The following is a 22,356-nucleotide window of genomic DNA, read 5'->3' on the forward strand; positions in this document are numbered from 1 at the left end:
ACCGTCTTGTGTGGTGCTCCTCCAAGCGTTACGGTGTGGAGTGATCGTCTCCCAGGTGAGGGGGTCGATTTGGCACATTTTCAGGTTTGTTTAAGATTATCCTTATACTTTTTCAGTTGCCCGCCAGCGTTAGGGCCCGCTCACACCGAGGTCGGAAGCGGACAAATTCTGACGCAAATTGTCCGGAGATGTGACGCCGCGTTGGGTATTATGATTTTTTCAGCTTAGCTAATACCTATTACACGACTCGCTGCCTCTCTAGGGAGAGGGAACTGTCTTCGCTCTGGGATAAAATTGGAAAGATTTGAATTAGATGTGGGCCTTTACATTTACTATTCTTTAGAAGCCTGTAGAGTAGCTGTTTTGGCAGTCTACTGTAGTCCATGTGGGTAATATGGCCAGTGGGTAATATGGCCAATCCAGCATAGTTGTTCATGGATAATGGTAGCCTCGATGCTCCTACAGTTGGTGTCAGCGAGAATGCTGGCATTTGTTCTCTTGTCTTCCCAGCGAACTCTGAAGATGAAACGCAGACTACGTTGGTGAAAGTTTTCAAGTGCATACAGTATGTCTCGCTGCCATATAACAGGGTGGGGAGGACCACTGCTCGATATACGTGCAACTTTGTAGATAATTTCAGCTCCCTACAACTGAAGACACGGGTACGGAGTCTGCCAAAGGCTTGAGATGCACATCTGATCCGATGTTGAATCTCTTTATCGATGTCTGCGGTGGTGGACAGGTGGGAGCCGAGGTACTAAAAGTGGGTAACATTACAGAGGGTAGTACCGTTAAGCTGGATGGATGGTGGTGTGGCTGAACCAGGGGCAGGCTTGAAGGGAATCTGAAGTCTTATGTACGTTCACCTCAAGGCCGAAGTGTGCAAATGCACACTTGGAGTACTGCTCTCATATCTGGGCTGGTTCTTCTTCTGTCCAACTGTTAGATAGGGTAGAATCAAAGACATTTCGTCTTATTAACTCTCCTCCTTTAGTTGATAATCTCTCTTCCCTTTCTCTTCGCCGCAATGTTACTTCACTCTCTCTCTCTCTCTTTTACAGTTACTATAATGGGCAATGTTCTGTGGATGTGGCATCCTGTATACCGTCGGCTTGGCCGTGGGCTCGTAACACTCGTCTTGCCCGCGGTGCCCACCGTTTCTGTGTGAACATTTGTTTCATTAGAATAACTCATTATAGTACATCCTTCTTTCTTCACACAGCCAAATTGTGGAATGCTCTGCCTTCTTCTGTGTTTCCATACTCATACAATCTGTCTCACTTTAAAAAACTGGTTTTACTGCATCTTCGTGGTGTAGATTAATATAATCTTTTTCTCCTCTATTTTTTCGCCCCACAGGCCCCGTTCTGGGTCGATGACCTGTGTCCAGGTGGGTGTTCAGGATCTCCTGTATGTTACGTTCAGTGTGAGCGACGAGGGTGAGGTCGTCTGCATACTGAAGTCCAGTAATGGAAGCGGCTGACACCTTTGTTTCGGCCTGGAGTCGTCTTATGTTGAAAAATCCCTTCATCTGGTACTCGATGTCCACCTCGCCAGCTAAATTGGTACTGACCCGAGAAGGAACACGGCCAAGAAAATGGAGGAGAGAATTGGTGCCAGCAGATATCCTTGTTTAACCCCCGTTTGGATGGAGAACTCATACTGGGTGCTATTGTGCAGGACACTGCCGTTCATGCCATCGTGGAGTTGCCTCCAAATGGTGATGAATTTTGGTGGGCAGCCAATACGACTGAGGGTCCGCCAGAGGGCTTCCCTGTTGACCGAATCGAAGGCTTTAGCAAAGTCGATGAAAGCCATGTACAAGTAACGATGCTGTTCTCTGCACTGGCGGGCAGCAAAGATTATGTCAGTGGTGCCATGTGATGGTCTACAGCGACATTCAGGGAGGAATTTTCCACCTCAGAAAGAAGTCTGTTCAGGACTCGAGCGATAATCTTGCCAGCTACGGACAGAAGCGAGATCCCGTGGTAGTTGCCACAGTCTGACCGGTCTCCCTTGTTCTTATAAATATTGACAATGACAGCATCTTTCTGATCTTCGGTGATTTCTTTCTGTTCCCACATATTCTCCAGGACAGAATGGAGACGGCTGATAAGGAGAGGTCCTCCTGCTTTATACACCTCGGCTGGGATTCCATCAGGCCCTGAGGCTTTGTTATTTTTCATTTGCTTGATGGAAGTAGCTACCTCATCACGGGGTGGAGGACAGCTGAGGTGGGTCAACTCTGGGTGCTGAGGGACCTGCTGGGTAGTCAGGACATCCACATCAGTGGATGTCCTGGCGAATGTCTTCATCTTTAATTATACACACACACACACCTCACTAAGACAGAACTTCCTTGAGGAACTTTGCGCCGCGACACCAGGACTCCGATAAAGGCCAATAACCCCCAATTGACTTGAACTTTGGGTTAGTTATCTTTTGTAGTGAAGGCCAAACACTCACTGAACAAATACTCATGCCATAAAAAGAGCGCCAGTGCAGGCAGAAACCACACACACTTGTCTGGCGTAGCTTCTTTCACCTGAGTGACACTCGTCAGGCACTAAAGACTCCTTGTACTGGCGCTATAATCCACTTTTTTTCTTAAGAGTTCGTCTGGCGTAAGTTACACAATCTCATCACTGTTAGGGTGGAGAGGAAAGAACGCCAGGACATGTTGATTGCTCGTGCTGGCGCTGTTCTTAAGGCAGGAGCCAAACGTGCCTGCAGGAGAGGATGTCACGTGTGCCTGTCCACCTCCCACAGACGCTTCTTTGTGATATGTTACGACTGTGTTAAAATATCGAAGGGGGAGACACCACGGGGGAAGCGTAGAAAAAGACTGTAATCAGAGTAACAATGGTGGCCTAACAACCTTGGCTGACCCCTAAACAAGGTTAGTTTAAAGGTCCGTTTCGTCCGAGGTCTACGCACTTAACTTAGAAACTCGAATTCCAAGACATTCTCACATCAGATTTTCCCTTCAAGTTGGAGATGAGAGACCGCGTCCAACTGGCTCGGTTAAGAAACTACATAAAGATGGAGTCCCAGAGCATCGTCCACCAGTGCCCAAAAAATTCTGTAAAGTTCGTACGTAAATCTTTTCCCCCTTGACTGAAGACGTGAGAATATTTCTATACGGTTATCTGAAGTGACGGATTATTAAGAAATCTTACTTTAAACCTTTTCCCTAAGTGCAAATGGCAAACGTACTTAACTGGTTCACTTCAACAGCAACACAGGAATAGAGACAAATTATTTCACTGACACTTTACCATAAGATCTTTCCTCGTATGACTAAGATATCATGGAAAAATTCTCGGCATATTCCTTGAGAATCTGGAGCACAGACGATGGCAGGTGCTGAGCCATAATACTAAAAGGTTTCCTTGATTGTGAAAATGTAAGAACACAACTAACAGCATAACTTGAACTAAGATACAAAAAACAGCATGAGAACGGCACTGAGACTAACTTAACTAGATAAGTTAACTCAGCACTAGGTAGGGGAACAATAGCGTACAGAGTCCTGGTGAATCTTGACTCTAAACCTTTAAGAGAATCCAATATGGAGGATGGTAGTAGGGCCTCACCAGCCAGCGCTGCACCTCACAGGGCGGTAGATTAAATGCGATCTTAATTGCTCTTCCTATATACATCACATTTTGTCTAAACTCACTCATTTTACCCTTAAACTTTCCTATAACTGGCTTATATATCTGAGGCAGATGACATCAGCAGGGGAGTGACGTCTTCTCTGGCGGCGGTGTCCTGTTGTGTGGAGCGCGGTAGAGGACAGTGTGATACTGTGTAGGCATTATGCCAGGGACGAGAATGGTAGTGCCAGTAATGGTGGTGGTGAGAGCTTTTGGCACTCTGAGAGTTAAAGTGTGCAGCAGCGGCGGCAAAAACAGCAGTAACAGCAGCAGCAGCGGCAGCTGCAGAAGCAAAATTCGCTGTCACCAGGGAATAGTATAATTATATTGGCACACATCAAGAGGACAAAGGAGAAAGAAAATATTCTTCTATATGGCGGAGCTTAAAGACCTGACCGGTTTACCTCTGTTAATAGGCCTCCACAGCTCTGACGTCACAACCAATCACACAACTCCGGCGTCATAACTTCATGTCCCTGACGTCATCATCACACAAAGCTTTACTTAAACTTCACAAAGCTCCACTTTACCTTTCACAGTACACCAACAGGATTCTCTCTCAAGTAATATAGTTTAATATATGGAATTAAAAATGCTATTACAGAATATATTATCAAGGAGAAATTCTTAAGGAGTTCTTATAATTCTTTGTATAATTAAATGAACTTAAAATTATTCATTATCTGACCTACAGACGAATACAAAGTCTTTACAAAACACTGCTTATATACTACAGTACACTACCTATACTACCGTAGTTAGCCGTAAACTTACTTCTTATAAACCTCCTACTTTTATGAAGACTTCAAGTTTGTTTACGTACTCGTGAGTTAAGAGTACCTTGGGCACACATCCAGTTAGGGAAGGACTCTCGTCAGTATACGAGTACAGAGAGGAATGGCGAACAATAATAACGATACTTGGAACTACCTTACAAAGATAGTTTATAACGGATGATTATGATGATTCCCAGAGAGAGAGAGAGAGAGAGAGAGAGAGAGAGAGAGAGAGAGAGAGAGAGAGAGAGAGAGAGACACCATCAAAATAATGAATGCTACAATACCTTCACACTCTATTCATATTATTTTACCTACATATTTTACTTTAGTACGCTGTGTGTGTGTGTGTGTGTGTGTGTGACATCCTCAGGACCTCCGTTACATAAAGCAAGTCCTAGTGAAGTCCTTGGTAAAGCCTATGTCTGCCTGAAAGAGGTGCACACACACACACACACACACACACACACACACACACACACTTGTTCTCATTAACATATTACTAAAGACTTTATTGACTGAATGTTTCCCTATAAACTATAGAAAAAAGTTGACTTGAGAAACGTTGTGAAAGTCAGAACTTCTAAAACATTTCATATAAAACTACACTTCACTTGGTTCATATAATATGCATAAATTCTCCCGAGATATTATAGCATTCAGGGTTATTATTCACATAATTATAAATAGTAACAAATTGTAATATAAAAGTGGAGTAAATTATTATTTGGCATCAGTTGGCAAATCACGAAAGTGGACAGTTAGTGGCGGTGTGGCTACAGCCCAGGAAGTAGAAGGGCCAGTACTGCACTCGACTGCCTTCACACACCCAACTGTACAGGTAGGCCGAGGCGACACAGCACCGCACATTAGAACACAGAGCAGCACACAGCAGGAGGAGGAGGACTGTGTCGAGCAGTGCTGTGTAGTGGATGAGACACAGTTTTTGCTCGACACTAAACTTATGGAGGCTGTTGGGAGGTGAAGGTACTAACCATCCTGACTACATGTAAACCAACCTGGAAGATGAACCTATGGGATCATTTAGCTGAAACTCTCAAGATAAAACTAATACTGAACATCAAAGCTATTTACTTCATTACAGTATTTGATTACATGTCTTTACCTCGCAGCAAGACAGACTGTTGCTGCTCCGGTCATAAACATCTACTCCTTGGGCATGACCGAGCGGTGTACCCACTCGGTCATGGCCACCCCTTACACTGCTTTAACCAATGATAACACTCGATGGTTCTGACGTCATAACCAGTCGCGCACCCCCATGGGTTTGACGTCATAGCCATTCACACGTCTCCAAGGTATTGACGTCATAACAATCACAAAGCCCCATGGCTCTTATGTCCTAATCAATCACGCAGCCCCATGGCTCTGACGTCATAACTAATCCTGTACCCCTTGGCTTTGACGTCAAAATCAATTGCACGTCCCCATGAATCTGACGTCATAGCCAGTCACACATCTTTAAAGCTCTGATGTCACAACCAATCACACGTCCCCTGTACCCTTATCATAGTTAACTAATCATTCCAATGATGCAGATGTCACAACTAATCATGCACCCCGTGGCTTTGATGTTATAACCAATCGCATGTCTCCATGGTAATGAAGCTGGGGCCAATCAAACGCCTCTATATCTCTGACGTCATAATAAATCATACACATCCATGGCTCTGATATCATAACCAATCACTCGTCTCTACGGGTCTGTTATCACTACCAATCACACGTCTCTATGGTTCAGACGCCATAGCCAATCACTCGTCTCCATGGCTCTGACGTCATAACCAATCACTTGTCTCTTAGGCTTTGACGTCATAACCAATCACACGGCTCCATGGTTCTGACGTCATAACAATCAAAAGTTTCTATGGCTCTGACATTATAACCAATCACACATCTCCATGGATCTGACGTCATGACCAAGCTATCACTATAAAGCTTCCTGCAGCAATGTTGTCAGGGCCATGGAGGCGTGTGATTGGTTAATACGTTACACTGTCGACACTCGTGAATAGCTTCCTCATACCAAATTCATTTCCTTTAAACGCCCTGGTAATATCTGATGTCACAGGCTCTATGGTTGATTATGTCACGTAAAAAATAGGAAACTCAAGACGAGAAAGATCAATGTTTTGAGAAGTAAGGAAAGCCACGAAGGGAGGTTGGCTTTACTTAGGGAATACAATATAGTGAATATCTGAGGGAATAAACTTTACTCTTCATGAACAGGAAGGAATAGAGTTTACTTATCTATTAACAAAACAAAAAACTAGGTGTAGATATTAAGCATCATGGCCACTCATTTTGTTTTTTTTCAGATTCAAGTGAAAACGAACAGAAAAATATTGACTCACATTACATAACACAGACTTTAAGAGTGACCTGATGACCAGTGCAGCAGCTCAACACTCATTCTCTCCCTCAGAGATAAGTTCATCTATCTCGAATTTCTTACAATAAAATATTAAAATCTGGTAACAAATTCGTTTTTTAATTAGTTGGCAAGTATCGAATAGGTTAGGTTAGGTTTCTACGTCATGACAGGTTAGGTTAATAGGTTAGGTTAGGTTTCTACCTTATGTTAGGTTAGGTTAGATTAGGTTAATAGGATAGGTTAGGTTAGATTAGGTTAGGTTAGATTAGGTTAGGATAGATTAGGTCAGAGTAGATTCAATTTCTTCGTCAGGACAGGTTAGGTTAGGTTAGGTTTCTTTCGTCAGGTTGGTCACTGGGCTTAAACCAGTGTGGCTTATCACTTTGTTGAGCTTTGCGTAGCGACCCCTGACCTCCAGGGGCCAACAGGTCGCGGAGGAACCAAGCATGTAGTCTACCATGACCAATGAGGGGATCGACCATTACATCATCACACTCGACCTTCTGGTCTACTTGTAGGGAAACTCTAAGTCACCAGCGTACAGTAGAGTGGAGTCAGCTCACCACAACACCCGAGTAGTGAGGGCAGTTGGTGACTAACAACACTGGTGACCTACTGTGTACACCGTTCATGAGACACTAAGGCTACCTCAACCTCCCTCCAGTAGTGTGGTGTGGCCTTCGACACAGCCGCCATGACTATACAACTTATGGGTGACCCGTTTATTCCCACAGTGTTGCTCGCTGAAACATTGCCATAATGAACAAGGTTATTCGACAGGTTTTGCTGCGAGACGATCTAGAATATTCGACAGTTTTCTTATTTCAATGACCTAATGTACTGTATGTTGTAATTTATGTTGAAATATGATCCAAGACTTTAAGAGATTTTGGTGAGGGAAATAAACCTGTCATCGTCTTAAGGGTGTGTCGGAGGCTCACAACACCACTGATAAAATAGCCTGGACTTGGCTAGTAACACTCCACCAAGAGGCAACCCTACAAGAACGTTTCTCTCTAAAGCAAGTCTCCCCCCCTCGGCACTTCACAGCAGACAGCAGACTTGGTTCTTCCAGCAGCTCAACGTGGACTATCCATCGGGTACCCGAGGTGGGATGTCTGGAGGGTCTAGGATCTCCGAGTTGCCATTCTCCAACGAATCCGCCATCTTGGCCCATTTGGTCATGTTCTTGAGGGCCCCGTCTCTCATAGGTTCTATCTTCGGGTTCACCTTCGTCAGTCCCTATAGGAAGAGGAGGAGGAGGATTTAGATGACATAAAGTTGTTGATGATGCTCGCCGAGAGTGAGGCGACTGTCGATTTGTGACAAGAAAGTAATTGCTGAGAACCACTTGGTGCGTTTATACTGTATAGCGGAGATACGCCAGACTGTCACTTACCTTCAACGATAAAAAAAAGCTCTTCTGGTAAACTCACGAACAACCCCCCTCCCCTCCCCCCAACACAGACATACATATACACCAACACACCTTCCAACCTCTTAACTCACCTCGAAGAGTGGGAGGCAGATGTCTTTAATCCAGCGCATCTGCAGGAGAGGTAACTCATGTTTACGGTCCCGGTCCATGAGGGCTGGCGGGGTGATCTTCAGTTTGGTCTTCTCTAGGTCTCCCTGGTCGAAGAACTCAGATGTCACCAGCTTGGCCACCCTGAAGGACACATTTTGGTTTGTGTTACAGGGATACTAGGCGTATGGTAAGGATAATACTGTTACACTGTGTGAGGCAAATGTATTATGAAGAAAAACTGTGAATAAACCAATTAAAGGGAACAAAATCATCCAAGACAAGAAAAGAATAATAATAATTCCTTATACTTCTCCCTCGAGTCACTTCCCGCCCTGCCTATCCCCATCCAACCCCGTCCCACCCAGCGCCATCCCATCTGTCCATCTCCGTCCCATCCCGCCCAGCCAGGACTCACTTGAACTGGATATCCCAGGGCTTGGTGGAGGCGGCGATGTCACAAGCCGTCATTAGGAGGGAACGTAAGAGGTCCCTGTGTTCCTTAAGGCTGGCATCAAGGTCACCATCACTCACCAGCGAGAAGAACTGTGTGCGTATCCTGCGGTAGAGAGGAGACTGGTGATGAGAGAGGAGACTTGGTGATGAGAGAGGAGACTTGGTGATGAGAGAGGAGACTTGGTGATGAGAGAGGAGACTTGGTGATGAGAGAGGAGACTTGGTGATGAGAGAGGAGACTTGGTGATGAGAGAGGAGACTTGGTGATGAGAGAGGAGACTTGGTGATGAGAGAGGAGACTTGGTGATGAGAGAGGAGACTTGGTGATGAGAGAGGAGACTTGGTGATGAGAGAGGAGACTTGGTGATGAGAGAGGAGACTTGGTGATGAGAGAGGAGACTTGGTGATGAGAGAGGAGACTGAGAGAGGAGACTGGTGATGAGAGAGGAGACTGGTGATGAGAGAGGAGACTGGTGATGAGAGAGGAGACTGGTGATGTGGAGATAAATAGATCTTTTACCTATTAGAAATAAGTAGAGAGAGAGAGAGAGAGAGAGAGACATAATTATACTCACTGGAAATAAACAGTAAGATCAGTCGCCAGGATGGAGAGTTTGAGGATATTCATCACCCGGGAGTATTGACTGGACGACAAGTTACTGAAGATATTGTGCCCCTGTGAACAAAAGATAATGACATCATCTCACACTATCACCTCATAAATATTACTCACAACTACAAATGTACGAGGGCAAAAATATACAAATACAGTCATTTTCACGTTGAGTATAAAACAAGGAAGTATTAAGTACTGTAATGCATCCGTCGCTTGCTGGCTACCCGTGTGGAAATCTGTAGAGGTTCCGGCACAAGAGAGAGGCAACAGTAAGCTCCACCCACCGCCTCCCTCATCTCTAGAATTTCTCAGAACACCTGCTGACGCCAACGAGTTAACCAATCACATTTTTAGAATAGAGATGTGACACCATCGCTGAGGTTATTTAATGAGCTGCACACTCCAGACTCCACTCCAGACTCCACTGTTCACTCCACCCTACACTCCACTATGCATACCTCCAGCTCACTCTCTCTACTATCCTCAATGCATCTCAAGTTTCGTATATTTCTCTTAGGTCTAGGGACATTCAGGCCTTTAAGACAACTTAGTGTTACAATTATGTGTCTTAATTGTATACTTTCTCCCAGTGATTCTCTATACTAGATCACGACACACTTTCCTAGCCAGTGATCTTAGTAAGTTGTTAGGTGTGCTACTCAGATTAAAGGGAATCACTGTGTTCTTATTAATTTTCATCATCTGTACAGTGATGTTTTTAACTTTTGTGTAACTTTTCTTACCGGTGTGTATTTTGTATGTATTAGTATTAAGTATTGTGCTAAGAAAATTACCCTACCTGTTTAACTACCCGTCATTTCTGCCTCTCTCTCTCTCTCTCACCTACCTCAGAGTTTAGTATCATGACAGCGTGGTTGAAGTGATGTTGCTCCATTGTGTTCTGAGTGCCATACAACAGTGCTAGTGCCGACCCCGTCCTGTAGAGAGAGACGCAATGCTCTATAAACACGTCAGAGTTAGGTTAGGTTATACAGTACTTTTGGGTTAATTTGGGATAAATCTTATATTTTGGAAATTGACGGGATTTTTTTGGATAAATTTTTGTATCTTGTTGATGACGTTGGTGATTGTGGTGAAAATAGTGATGAAAATGATGGTGAAGCTGATGATAGTGTTGTGGCATGTAGGTGATAGTGAGTATGGTGATGGTGGTGAATGATGGTGACTTATGCTGATGATAAAGGTAGTGATGACAATGATAGTGAGGTGGGTTATGGTGAGTGTAAAGATGGTGAGGATAATGACGATAAAAATGAGGGGGATTAGGATAATGGTGACGATTTTGGAGGTGATAGTGAAGATAGCGATGATGAAAATGAGATGATAATGGTTTTGGAGGCAAGAATAAAGATGGTGAAGATGGTGACTAATGCTAATCTAACATACTCACTTCTCCTGGAACGAGTTGTTGGTGCCACGGTGATCTAGGTCATGACAGAGGCACCCCACAAACATGCCTAGGCAGTCCACCTCTTCAAACATGGCTATCATGCCGCAGGACTGTAGGAGGTTGCCATATGTTAGTTGTGATATTAGTTGCTAAAATGGTTAGATGTCATACGTGTTTGTTAGTTGTCATGCATGTGTGTGTTGTCAGGTATAGTCAATTGCCATAGGTTTGGGGGAATCATATGCTTCAGTTGCCAAGGAAACATTAGCGAGCAGAGGGAAGCATCATAAGAGGGCTCCAGCTAACAATATAGGTATCATGGCCAAATCATCACGCACAGTGGATTAGACTGAGAATGTAACAGTGAGAACTAATAGCCCAATATTTTTGAGACAAGGTGAGAGAACAAGTAGAGATAAACAAACTCAGTGATGGTGTAAACATAGCCAGTAAACAAGTCCCTGAGTTCCCTTCCCTTCATCTCCCCGGCCCCTATCCCTCCCCCATCCCTCCTCTCCCTTCTTACTCGTCTCTCCATCTCCCTACCTACATCCGACCCTCTCTCTCTCTCTCTCACTTGCTACTGTAGACCCGCCAGCCACCACCACCGTCTTACCTTCAATAAACAGAACATATTGTGGGCGACGTTGAAGGCGTGAGGTGATAAGTGTCTGACGGTAATCAGGTAGCAGTCATTAAGATAGAGGGGTACACCTCAGCAAGGCTGCGTTAAGTTAGGTAGGGTAGGTATAGCTATGAAGTTACCTTGAATTTCTTGTATTCTAGTCATATCTTAGGTACTTTGGAATCTCGTTGGAGGTAAGGCCGAGGTCTGAGAACATCCTGACAGCAGCCAACATCATCTGATCTTGAGTGAGTGAGAAATCGTCGAAGGTAAGAGACCCGAGGTTCCAATAACAGCTTCCGGGATTGTTTCTCTCTGTTAGGGGTAGAGAAGTATGGAGAGGGTAGGTGAAGGTGAGAGGGAGTGACAGAGGAGAGTGATGAGAGGTAAAAGTGGGGTAAAGAAGTATGGAGAAGGTAGACGCTAATGGCAGAAGGAACACAACCCATTTTCTTTGGCAGAGAAGTCGACCAGGAGATGAATCTTCAGATCTGGAAACCTTACTAGAGAAAAATTACCAGTTGTGGAAATAATACAACCTTCGCTTGGAAAAAAGGCCTAAATCTGGCCAATTGATCAACCAAACATTGACTTTGAGTGAAATTGGCAAATATTAAAAATCGATCCCAAGTCTTTACATCTATATGTTAAGTAAAAGTTTAAGAGGTATTGTTGGTGGAGGGCGACAGACTAGTGATTCCGGAACTGGGTAAGATTTCCAAGTAGACTGGGGCCTTAGGACACAACCCTTCAGCAAGAGACAAGAGGGAGATATCCAGAAACAGAAAAGAGAGAAAGGATGGAGAGAGACGTGAACCCGGTGATAATGGTGGTGAAAGTGGTGGTAGTGGTGGTCTAAGTGGTGGTAGTGGTGGTCTAAGTGGTGGTAGTGGTGGTGAAGGTGATATTCTCAACTTACCACTTCCACAAATTATTGTCCAGGTAAAAAACATCTTTAGGTTGTCTCTCTGATCAATAACTAGAGCCATCTCACCTGACCACCTCCAGATGAACATAAAACCTGCCGTCTTATGTAATATGTTTCCTGTTTAAAGTACATACAGTCCCCTTCACTAGTGCGTTTACAGGGGTTCATCATAAAATTATTCCACAAATCATTACATTGAGATGTTTATTTAAATATTGTTTTACTTTGATTCCTTAGTATGTTTATTATTGTGAGTTTCCTTCTGTCGAATGTAAGCAAACACAGCGCTGCCACACTGCACACAACCTGACGAGCCCCTGTAAACGCACCAGTGAAGGGGACTGTACCTCGGCTATTGAGAAACCTCTACGCACGTACAATTATTAATAATACTGATTAGTTATATCGTTCTACTTATAATATTGGAAATGGTCACAGTAATTGTTTGGAGTAGATAACATGTCTAATAGTTAAAGTAAACTAGGGTGTTATACCAAGGTTAAGTTAAGTCAGTGTTAATTTAGGTCAGGTTAAGTCAGTGTTAATTTAGGTTAGGTTAGAGTTAGGTTAGTTTAGGTTAGGTTAGGTTAGGTTAGGGTTAGGTTAGAGTTAGAGTTAGGGAGCCTAATCTCAGGGTGACCCCAAGCCAAGAGAGACACGCCTTGAGACGCATCACTGTGAGCCTCACCTCGATGGCCACCTTTTGCCTGGCCATGGCCTTCTCCAGCTCGTTGTACATGAGGGTGTTGTTGATCCCCAGACCACAGAAGATGGTGAACGCCTACAACACAACACAACACTGTATTACAACATGGAGAGAGAGAGAGAGTAACATCCTCTCAATTATACTGTACAATATAACTTCTCAGTGTAGCTTGATACTTTACAGCACAACTCGTCTCAACAGACCTCAAATAGCTGCTCATCGTTTTCATCGAAGGGTTGACCATTGAGTTTGTTGATGATCTTGGCCACACCTGAGGAAGACATCAATGGGGAGTCAGCTGAGAGAGAGAGAGAGAGAGAGAGAGAGAGAGAGAGAAAGAGAGAGAGAGAGAGAGAGAGAGACACACATGTAAACTTAACCACGACGCATGCGCAGTACACAGAGAGACGCACAACAGCAGCACTGACGATGGTAAGGAAAGTTATTACATTTTCTTATTGTAGGGCGGGAGATGTTATATTACACCCGATGTACAGTAAAAAAAAAGAAATCCTAAACTTAAGTCAGTATAAGGCAGAAACCATTTGAACTCTCATATAAAAATCACCAGACGACAACTAATTAGCAGAGGAGAAGCAACGTGAGAAGGAAGAGTTTCCAGCAATGACGTTTTCATGACTCCTATACACAGTAAACACAACCCAAGCCTAACGTAACCAAACCTTCGCTTCTCTTACCCCAGATATAATAGTCTTGCATCCATTTACACCCACCATAACCCACCCACACCCACCATAACCCACCTACATTTTGCATCCATTTACACCCACCATACAACCCACCCACACCCACCATACCCACACCCACCATAACCCACCTACACTTACCCACCATGACCCACCTACACCCACCATAACCCACCAACTGTACTATACACCTACCAATGATCTGGAAGTTCCTGTTTCGTATGGGCATAGCGAGCATAGAGCGAACGTTACCAGCGCTGCCCTTTTCCACTTCGATGCTGTCCGCTATGTTCATGTTCTCGCCCGTAGAGGCCACTTGTTCCGCCAGGTGCAGGAGGTGTTTGGCTATGTCACTCGACCCAACCTCCTTAGCGCTGCAGAAGACGAGTTATTGATGGTACAGGAGGTAACGTGGATATGGTGTTATTGGCGCTCAGAGTGATGGATATAGTTACCTCCCGTGTACACATTTATCTCCCGTGTACACATTTATCTCCCGTGTACATATTTATCTCCCGTGTACATTTCTCTGTAACCATTATTAACTTATGAAGGGTGATGATAAGGTTCCTGTTCACCTGTAGTCAATATAATTGGGCCTCATTATATCGCCATTAATATATATACCGGGTTATACTGACACTATATGATGGAAGCCACAGTGTCAAGTATGAGGAAGACAGTGTCAAGTATGAGGAAGACAGTGTCAAGTATGAGGAAGACAGTGTCAAGTATAAGGAAAACAAGTCTTTTCACCATTCTGTATAATATCCTTACTTCATTATACTCTGAGATCTAATGGCAGACAAAACTTAGAAATAACTATAAATATTAATACGTTTAGAGTTATTCAATTACCAGAGGTTAAACAGACGTAAACGAGTCACTTACTTGTTGGTGGACTGGCCGGAGACAGGACAATTCAACTCAAATATCTTGGAAAACTTAACATTCTGTTTCTGTAAGGAAGCCAAGACGGGGAGACACATTAGAACGATACATCCTGCAGAAGAATGTCTCCCGGACTACTGATGTCACAGAGAGCCGGTGTAGACAGAAGAGTGAACGACTGTAGATGGTAGTTAGAGGGTGGTTAGATGGTGGTTAGAGGGTGGTTAGAGGGTGGTTAGAGGGTGGTTAGAGGGTAGTTAGAGGGTGGTTAGAGGGTGATTAGAGGGTGGTTAAAGGGTGGATCGTCCCAGGCTGTTCATTACGTGTACTGGTTTACGGTCCAAGCTTTAGTGACATGGGGGGGGAACACTGTGAGGGGAGGATTAGAGGTAGGGAGATGAGAAGGATTAGGAAGATTAGGGGGAGGAGGAGGAGGAGGAGGAGGAGGAGGAGGAGGAGGAAGAAGAGGGTCACATATACAGCCAGACTAATTAAGGATTCACAATTTCTCTAACAATCCTTAACTTAAAAAATGATTTAACTCAGAAAAAAAAATCAGGTTAACTCCTCATGTTAATTACGTACCATAAAAGATTAACAAAATATCCACTTCAGATAAAATCCCAACGTACCTAAATTCAGTGAGTTTCAGCTACTGGGATTTTGTTGAATTATTTTTTTCTTCATATTACTGACCAATTTTTGTTTTTACCTCGAGGAAATTTAACAAGTGGTATTTTCTACTGATTATCAAGTGGGATTTTGTCGAGTGGGATTTTGTTCATGCAGGGCAAGACTCAAGCACAGACAGGTAGTAGTTCCCACAAGCACATACTGTACAAGCAAGCGTAAACATGGAACTCGACATGCACTTGACCCAACACACCACACCAACCTACTGTGCCACCCTCCACTTCTGCATGAGTACATGTGTTCGGACTCTCAATGATTCCGAACTGTAATTACGGACTTTGTGATTTCGTACTCTGTAATTTCGGACTCTCAATGATTCCGAACTGTAATTACGGACTTTGTGATTTCGTACTCGGTAATTTCGGACTCTCAATGATTCCGAACTGTAATTACGGACTTTGTGATTTCGTACTCTGTAATTTCGGACTCTCGGTGATTATGGACTGTAGGTGACAACAAATTCTCGTAAATAAGAAACTTATTTTACCGTACGATAATTTTCTTGAGAATTCAGATACCACAGCCTCAAAAGGTCCATAATGGGTGATTCTCGTAAGTGTAAACACGAGAAAGTATTCAACTGATTAACTTGAACTAAAATGCGAATATAAAATCAAAATAAATATTAATGAGTATAACATTTACAACACAATTACCTTAATTAAACATGTTCACATAACACCTGAGCTAATTAAGGGACTTTATTCAAATTATGCCTCTTAATTGGTGCTATAATGAACGTATCTCACTATGGTAATGAGTTTATTTTTGTGGACGTTCCCTAAAACTTAAAAAAATGACTTTATTAACGACGATATCCCTTAAAATGAGACAGACAGTCATTCTTCCTTCCCGGGGTTATATTTTCTTAACTATATGATAATATTTGCCCAAGTGAGACCCCGAAAAAGACACTAAGTTAACGATGATAAAAGAGAAATAGAACGTTAAACATCACCAGTGTTAAAACAGCAGTTGTAGTTAAACACAGGTGAGATGGTTAGGTTAGGTTAGCCTAGGTGAGGTTAGGCCAGGTTAGATTACGTTAGGTTAGGTAAGTTAAGCTAGGTTAGTTTAGTTAAGGTTAGGTTAAGTTCGCCTAGGATAGGTTAGGTTAGGTTAGGTTAGGCCAGGTTAGATTACGTTAGGTTAGGTAAGTTAAGCTAGGTTAGTTTAGTTAAGGTTAGGTTAAGTTCGCCTAGGATAGGTTAGGTTAGGTTAGGCCAGGTTAGATTACTTTAGGTTAGGTAAGTTAAGCTAGGTTAGTTTAGTTAAGGTTAGGTTAAGTTCGCCTAGGATAGGTTAGGTTAGGTTAGACTCTACAAGCATTTATAAGAAGCATATTTTATAAAACATGCAAATCTAACCTAACCCAACTTAACCTAACCTCACCTAGGCTAACTTAACTTAACCAACCTACTGCAATCCAACTTAACTAAACCTAAATTAACCTAACCTAATCTAACCTACTGTAACCTAATCTAACCCAACCCACCCAACTTAACCTATACCAATGTTTTATTTCCATTCATTGTTTACACTAAGAACTTCTGGAACTCCTCAAAGAATTTCTACACTAACCTAACCTAACTTAACCTAACCTAACCTTTAACCTCTGTAGCCTAGCGGTGTCCACACGTCACCGTTCTCAGTTACAATTGGTGAGCGTTTACAGAGCAGAGTTAAGAAGATTGACCAAATAACAGCAATAATAATAATAATAATAATAATAATAATAATAATAATAATAATAATAATAATAATAATAATAATAATAATAATAATAATAATAAAACAAAATAATATTAATAATAATAATAATAATAATAATAATAATAAAAATAATAATAAAAATAATAAAAAATAAAAAACAAAGAAAATACGATTAAAAATGCAAAACCTGAAAAGAAAAAAATACTCAATATGGAGATTAATGACAAAGAAATTGGTAAGACCATTAAGAAATATACCTGGGCGAAGAGGCGATAAGAAGAGGCGATAAGAAGAGGCGATAAAAAGCTGAAAGGCGATAAGTTAATAAGCCAATAAAGACGGGATAATACAACAAGTTAAATTAGAGTAATAAAGGTTGGTAATAATGTAATAAGCGAAAGGAAGGTGAAGCGGTGGATGATAAAGTATGTGAACATAAAGGATAATAAGGTAACTGAACATAGAGGATAATAAGTGAAGATAATGGATAATAAGTGAACATAATGGATAATAAGTGAAGGTAATGGATAATAAGTGAACATAAAGGATAATAAGTGAAGGTAATGGATAATAAGTGAACATAAAGGATAATAAGTGAAGGTAATGGATAATAGAGTAAGCTAATAGGTTTAAAGAAGCTAATGGCTTCTTATCATAACACAAGAGAAGTTATTATTAAGACGTTAACAGTAAGCTGAGTCAGAGCTGATAACACGGTACAGTAGGGAGGAGTAAGCGCGTGTACAGTACTGGCCGTGTGTGGTGAGGGCCTGGTCTGTCACCTTGCCTGCTGCTGCCGTGTTAGGAGGGGAGAGACACGATGTCCCCAGGGCTCTGCTGCACAGCTCTACTGCTCCCCTGCTTGGTGACACCACTACCTCCTCCTGCACTCCCGCCACCGACTCACTAGAGGGTAGGTCGTCTGACTCCAGGGAAGCTCTAGATGGCGGAGGCGGCGGCGGCGGAGGTATCCTACAGTCTCTGTGCTTGATGACACGCACTGGGGCCGCCCTGGAGGTCACTTTGTTTACTGTGGTGCGGGAGGCGCCCCCTCGACCTCCTGTCATGGCTCGCTGCACCACCACTTTGTTATTGTCCTCCTCCTGCCAGGCATACACCAGATACACTAGTGGCCTCAACACACACATACAGCTTTGCCTCTCCACACACTCTACCACCGCCTCCTTCACCCCGTGGTCTCATGGCTCCTAGGTCTTGTGTTAACCTCGCCCCCTTCTCAGTACCTTAACTATTTTTATTCGTGAGATTTCTGTGTGTGTGTGTGTGTGTGTGTGTGTGTGTGTGTGTGTGTGTGTGTGTGTGTGTGTGTCAGCCATCAAACCCAGCACGGCGGTGACTCACACACTACTACTTCCTTGTCATGGTAACCAGGTCTTGTGTTATCCTCTACATGGCGGCTATTAGGACTTTCCCCACTTGACACCTATAAGAAACTTCTAAATCTTTTTCCCTGCCACCATCGACGACACCTGCCTCTTCCCTCACAGTGCTGCCTCCGTCTCTCGTCAACACCTCCTGGTTAAGTGTATTCGACCAATGATAAAAATCTCTCGTCAGGTCTTCATCAGTCAACGAAAATATACCAGATTAATATTGTCTTTTAGGCAGATGAAGAACGCTCACTGGTGCTCTAACGTGACTTAGTAGTTCAACCCAGGGTGAGGCTGGGAAACTATGTTAGGCATCACAGGTCACAAGCGCCATATTCACTTACCAGTGATGTAAGTTAGTGGTGTCTCAGAGTGAAAATATCTTATGCTGTCGTCCGCAGTAACTTACCAGCAACAAGCGTGCTAAGAAATACCACGACCAAATATGTTGACAGTCTTACAACTACATTTGCTGCAAGGAAAAAGAATCCCACATTCATCACAATGCAATCTGTGTGTGTGAGGAGAATCTGTTGCAGTCATCACTAAATGTTGACAATAGTGATGAGGTCCTTAAGATCGTGGTGAGGAGGTGCTGCTACACTATCATCACTACATCTACAGTACTTTCCTTCCTCCCTCAACCAGAAAACACGGAGGCAGTCACTGAGGAACTAACTGTGTCTTTCTACCGTGAGACAAAACTTACTTGCACCATAAAAACAGCGCCACTACAGGCAAAGGGAGAGGGAGAGTTTGTCTGGCGTACCTTCCATGAGGTTATTTGCCGGGAGGGGAACACCAAACTCTGTTGAATGCTCATGCTGGCGCTGTTTCTATGGTACCGGGGTGTGTGGCATCCTCCGCCATGCTGGGGTGGTGGTGAGGGAGCGAGAGGGCGTTGTCTCTGTGCTAGGGAAGGGTGGGTAGGGGGTCATGCTGGTGGTACTTGTACGTGCAGCAGGGGGGGAGGGGGAGGTGGTAGGGGAAGAGGAGGGGCCGCCTCTTCTTCCGATTCTCTAAATTAAGTTGTGAGGCGAACGTAAGACATAGGAAGTACATGGAAAAAATAAACACATCAACAATATTATTATTACCTAGGAAAGCCATGGTATCACAGATTAAGCCAAGAGGATTATATTCAAGTGTGCCCAATGGTTGTCCAATCGTGTCTCACCGACTGAACCCTCCCTCCCCCCAGCTGAGCAGGGCAGAGAGGGTCGTCCGTCCCTCCTTGTTTTAAAAGGAATACGTGATCGGGTTCATAATATGACCGTAAACAGATGGTTCCAATAATATCGTGAACCTGGATAACCTTACCATCAACTAATAGGTGTTAAATCGACTTTGGTTTTAGATACTATTTATTAAGGTGTTTGGATACATAAGCATTCCTACGTAAGTGAATTAAATATAACGAATTACATATGACCTGGACTGTAACGATTAAAATAATAAATTGGCTTGATTAAAATATATTAGGTCACGTAAGGAGCAGGTTCGGTTAGGTCAAGTTAAGTTAGGTTAGGTCAGGTCAGGTTAGGCCAGGTTGAGTTATGTTAGGTTAAGGGCACGTTAGGCTTCAGATAAGTAAGATCAAATTAAGTTAATCCCTCAAGTCCAGGCATGAGTAGAGACAATTAGTAAAAACTAATCACATTCCTCCTACACTAATACATTACAATAACCCGAACTTAAAAAAAAAACACGATGGGAGGGGGGGAACACTATCAGTCAGGTCAGTATGGACAAACATCGGGCTGTTAATATGATATGTAAATTTATAACGAAGTCAATCTTGCCACAATACACCTGTGGATTAGTTGGTATTAGTTAGTTAATAGGCTGAAATGAGAGAGAGAGAGAGAGAGAGAGAGAGAGCTACCTCACCTCAGTACCATCCTCTAGGAGCATGACAGCGGCTCGTTCACACTTGAGAAGACGTTGTGCTCGCTGTAGTGTCTTGAGGACGACGTTCTCCAGCGAGGTCTGCTCCTCGAATAGGTCGTGTACCACCTCCAGCAGGCTCTGAGGGCGAGGTGGAGGAGGAGGGTTAGTGGCAGAGAGAGAGAGAGAGAGTGAGAGAGAGATATAATAAATCACCTTTCTCTAGTACTCATTCAGAATGTAAAGGAGTGAAAACTAACCCAAAGAATAGCTTACCCTGTTTCTCTCGTATTCCTGTTGTGAGGCTTCCATCAGCTGAGCGTTGGTGATAGCGATACCGACGAATTGAAGGTATGTCTCAAACATCTGCCAGGGAGACAACGTGTGTTAGTTCTCTTTCACACACACACATCTCCTCCCCCCTCCCCCCTTTTCCCTCCTCTCTTTTTGCTCTATTTATCTTTCTTATCACTATCTTCCTCTCTCTCACCTTTCTTTATCATCTTCCCTCTACCTCCCTCCTTCCTTCCCCGTCTATCATTTCCACACTTTATTCTTCTCATTTAATCTTTACCCTCTCACATTCTTCCCCCCACCCCCACTCTCCTTACACTTCCCGTACCTCTCACATTACCTCTTTCTTCCCTCTCTCTCTCTTCCCCCTCTCACCTTCTCGTCTTTAGCAGTGAAACACCCATAGGAGCCATCGTCAACGCTCTTGTTGACTACCTGAGCCACGGCAATAATCTCGTCGTAGGAGTTCTTGACGGGCATGCACAGCAGAGACCCCGTGTGGTATCCTGTGATCCTGTCCACCTCGTCGTTATAGCGGGGGTCCTGTGAGAGAGAGAGAGAGAGAGAGAGAGAGAGAGAGAGAGAGAGAGAGAGAGAGATTGGTATTAATCCCTGTTTACAAACTCATAGGTGGAATTCACATCATCTTCGCGGGTTTGAGTTGGTTCCTTGTGTCGTTCATCCTGGAAAATGAGAAAATGTCCCACTGGTTTTTTTTTCTCCCAGGATGAACGGCATTTCACGTGCACATCATTATATCGTTAGGTTGTTTGTCATGGTAAAAAAAATAAGGGAGGAATGATTTTGTAGTTATTGCTATCATTAACTCGATCGTCTTAACCCATCCTAGAAATTATTGCGTACCTTACATCTCAGTTTACCATCACACTGTCACCCCCATTTATGAGACGGACACAAATAAATTATCAAAGTAAAATTTTAATGTTTCTTGGCAGTTAAAAAAAGGGAGAGTGAAGCTAATCTGTAAAAACGTCAATTATTTTTTTTAAGGTACAATTACAGCAGTTTTCTTACTCAAGAGGCCAGTGTGACGTACAAGTGGGTATAATAACACTCAAGAGTTTTAGTTAATAATTCATCTTAGTGCACATTACCAGCAGTCATAGTCTCAATCAATATGTCTATGGGACCCACTTATACTTTTCAGACAGTCGGCAACAGGAGACAGTACCACCAGTCACAGGTAGTGGAGGTCAGAGGTTGGGACCCTGAGGTAGGTAGTACACCCAGATGCTCGTCTGTGAGTCTAGGTGTGTGACTTGTCTTTGTAAGCTTCAAGCGTAAGAAGATCTGTTCATAGAAATATGTCTGACAAACAATTTCACCTTCTTTAGTGCAGATGCTGTGAGACCTGGAGATTTGCCTCTTGGGAAATAATTGCTGTATAACTTATGAACTGGAGCGTCTTGGAATTTAATTTCTGATTCCGGTCTTCTTGATGTTTGACCAGTCCCACCTGTAGATGGGCTAGGGAGGCTCAACATCTCAACGGTGTAGAGATGATGTTCAGGATGGCTTCTTCAGTTATCAAGTCAATGAAACTGAATTGGAACTTCTAGGCCAAGTCATCAAGTTTACTGGCAAATTCGTAACATTTCTCAAGGACTTCATATCCACCAATAACAGAACAGTGGGCCGCGGGTTGCCCAAGTGTGGTCTGGG

General features: G+C 43.3%; 1 protein-coding gene across 1 annotated transcript in view; it reads right to left on the reverse strand.

Annotated features, from left to right (window-relative positions):
- Positions 1–2,332: 2,332 nt before the first annotated feature.
- The window catches only part of LOC121871668 (dual 3',5'-cyclic-AMP and -GMP phosphodiesterase 11A-like), a 44,720-nt gene continuing 24,696 nt past the window's right edge, over positions 2,333–22,356 (reverse strand). The window contains exons 6-22 of the mRNA XM_042374081.1: positions 21,049–21,216; positions 20,656–20,745; positions 20,383–20,520; positions 17,884–18,204; positions 14,696–14,763; positions 14,000–14,178; positions 13,301–13,368; positions 13,053–13,172; positions 12,739–12,757; positions 11,640–11,778; positions 11,455–11,509; positions 10,839–10,948; positions 10,275–10,365; positions 9,387–9,487; positions 8,774–8,914; positions 8,340–8,499; positions 2,333–8,072 (exon numbers count right to left, since the gene is read on the reverse strand). Coding sequence (XP_042230015.1) covers positions 7,920–8,072; positions 8,340–8,499; positions 8,774–8,914; positions 9,387–9,487; positions 10,275–10,365; positions 10,839–10,948; positions 11,455–11,509; positions 11,640–11,778; positions 12,739–12,757; positions 13,053–13,172; positions 13,301–13,368; positions 14,000–14,178; positions 14,696–14,763; positions 17,884–18,204; positions 20,383–20,520; positions 20,656–20,745; positions 21,049–21,216 — 2,121 coding nt within the window. The 3' untranslated portion in view covers positions 2,333–7,919. The remainder of the gene's footprint in view (positions 8,073–8,339; positions 8,500–8,773; positions 8,915–9,386; positions 9,488–10,274; positions 10,366–10,838; positions 10,949–11,454; positions 11,510–11,639; positions 11,779–12,738; positions 12,758–13,052; positions 13,173–13,300; positions 13,369–13,999; positions 14,179–14,695; positions 14,764–17,883; positions 18,205–20,382; positions 20,521–20,655; positions 20,746–21,048; positions 21,217–22,356) is intronic.

This window comes from Homarus americanus, unplaced genomic scaffold (assembly GCF_018991925.1).
Source record: "Homarus americanus isolate GMGI-L3 unplaced genomic scaffold, GMGI_Hamer_2.0 scaffold39675, whole genome shotgun sequence".
Classification (NCBI taxonomy): Eukaryota; Metazoa; Arthropoda; class Malacostraca; order Decapoda; family Nephropidae; genus Homarus; species Homarus americanus.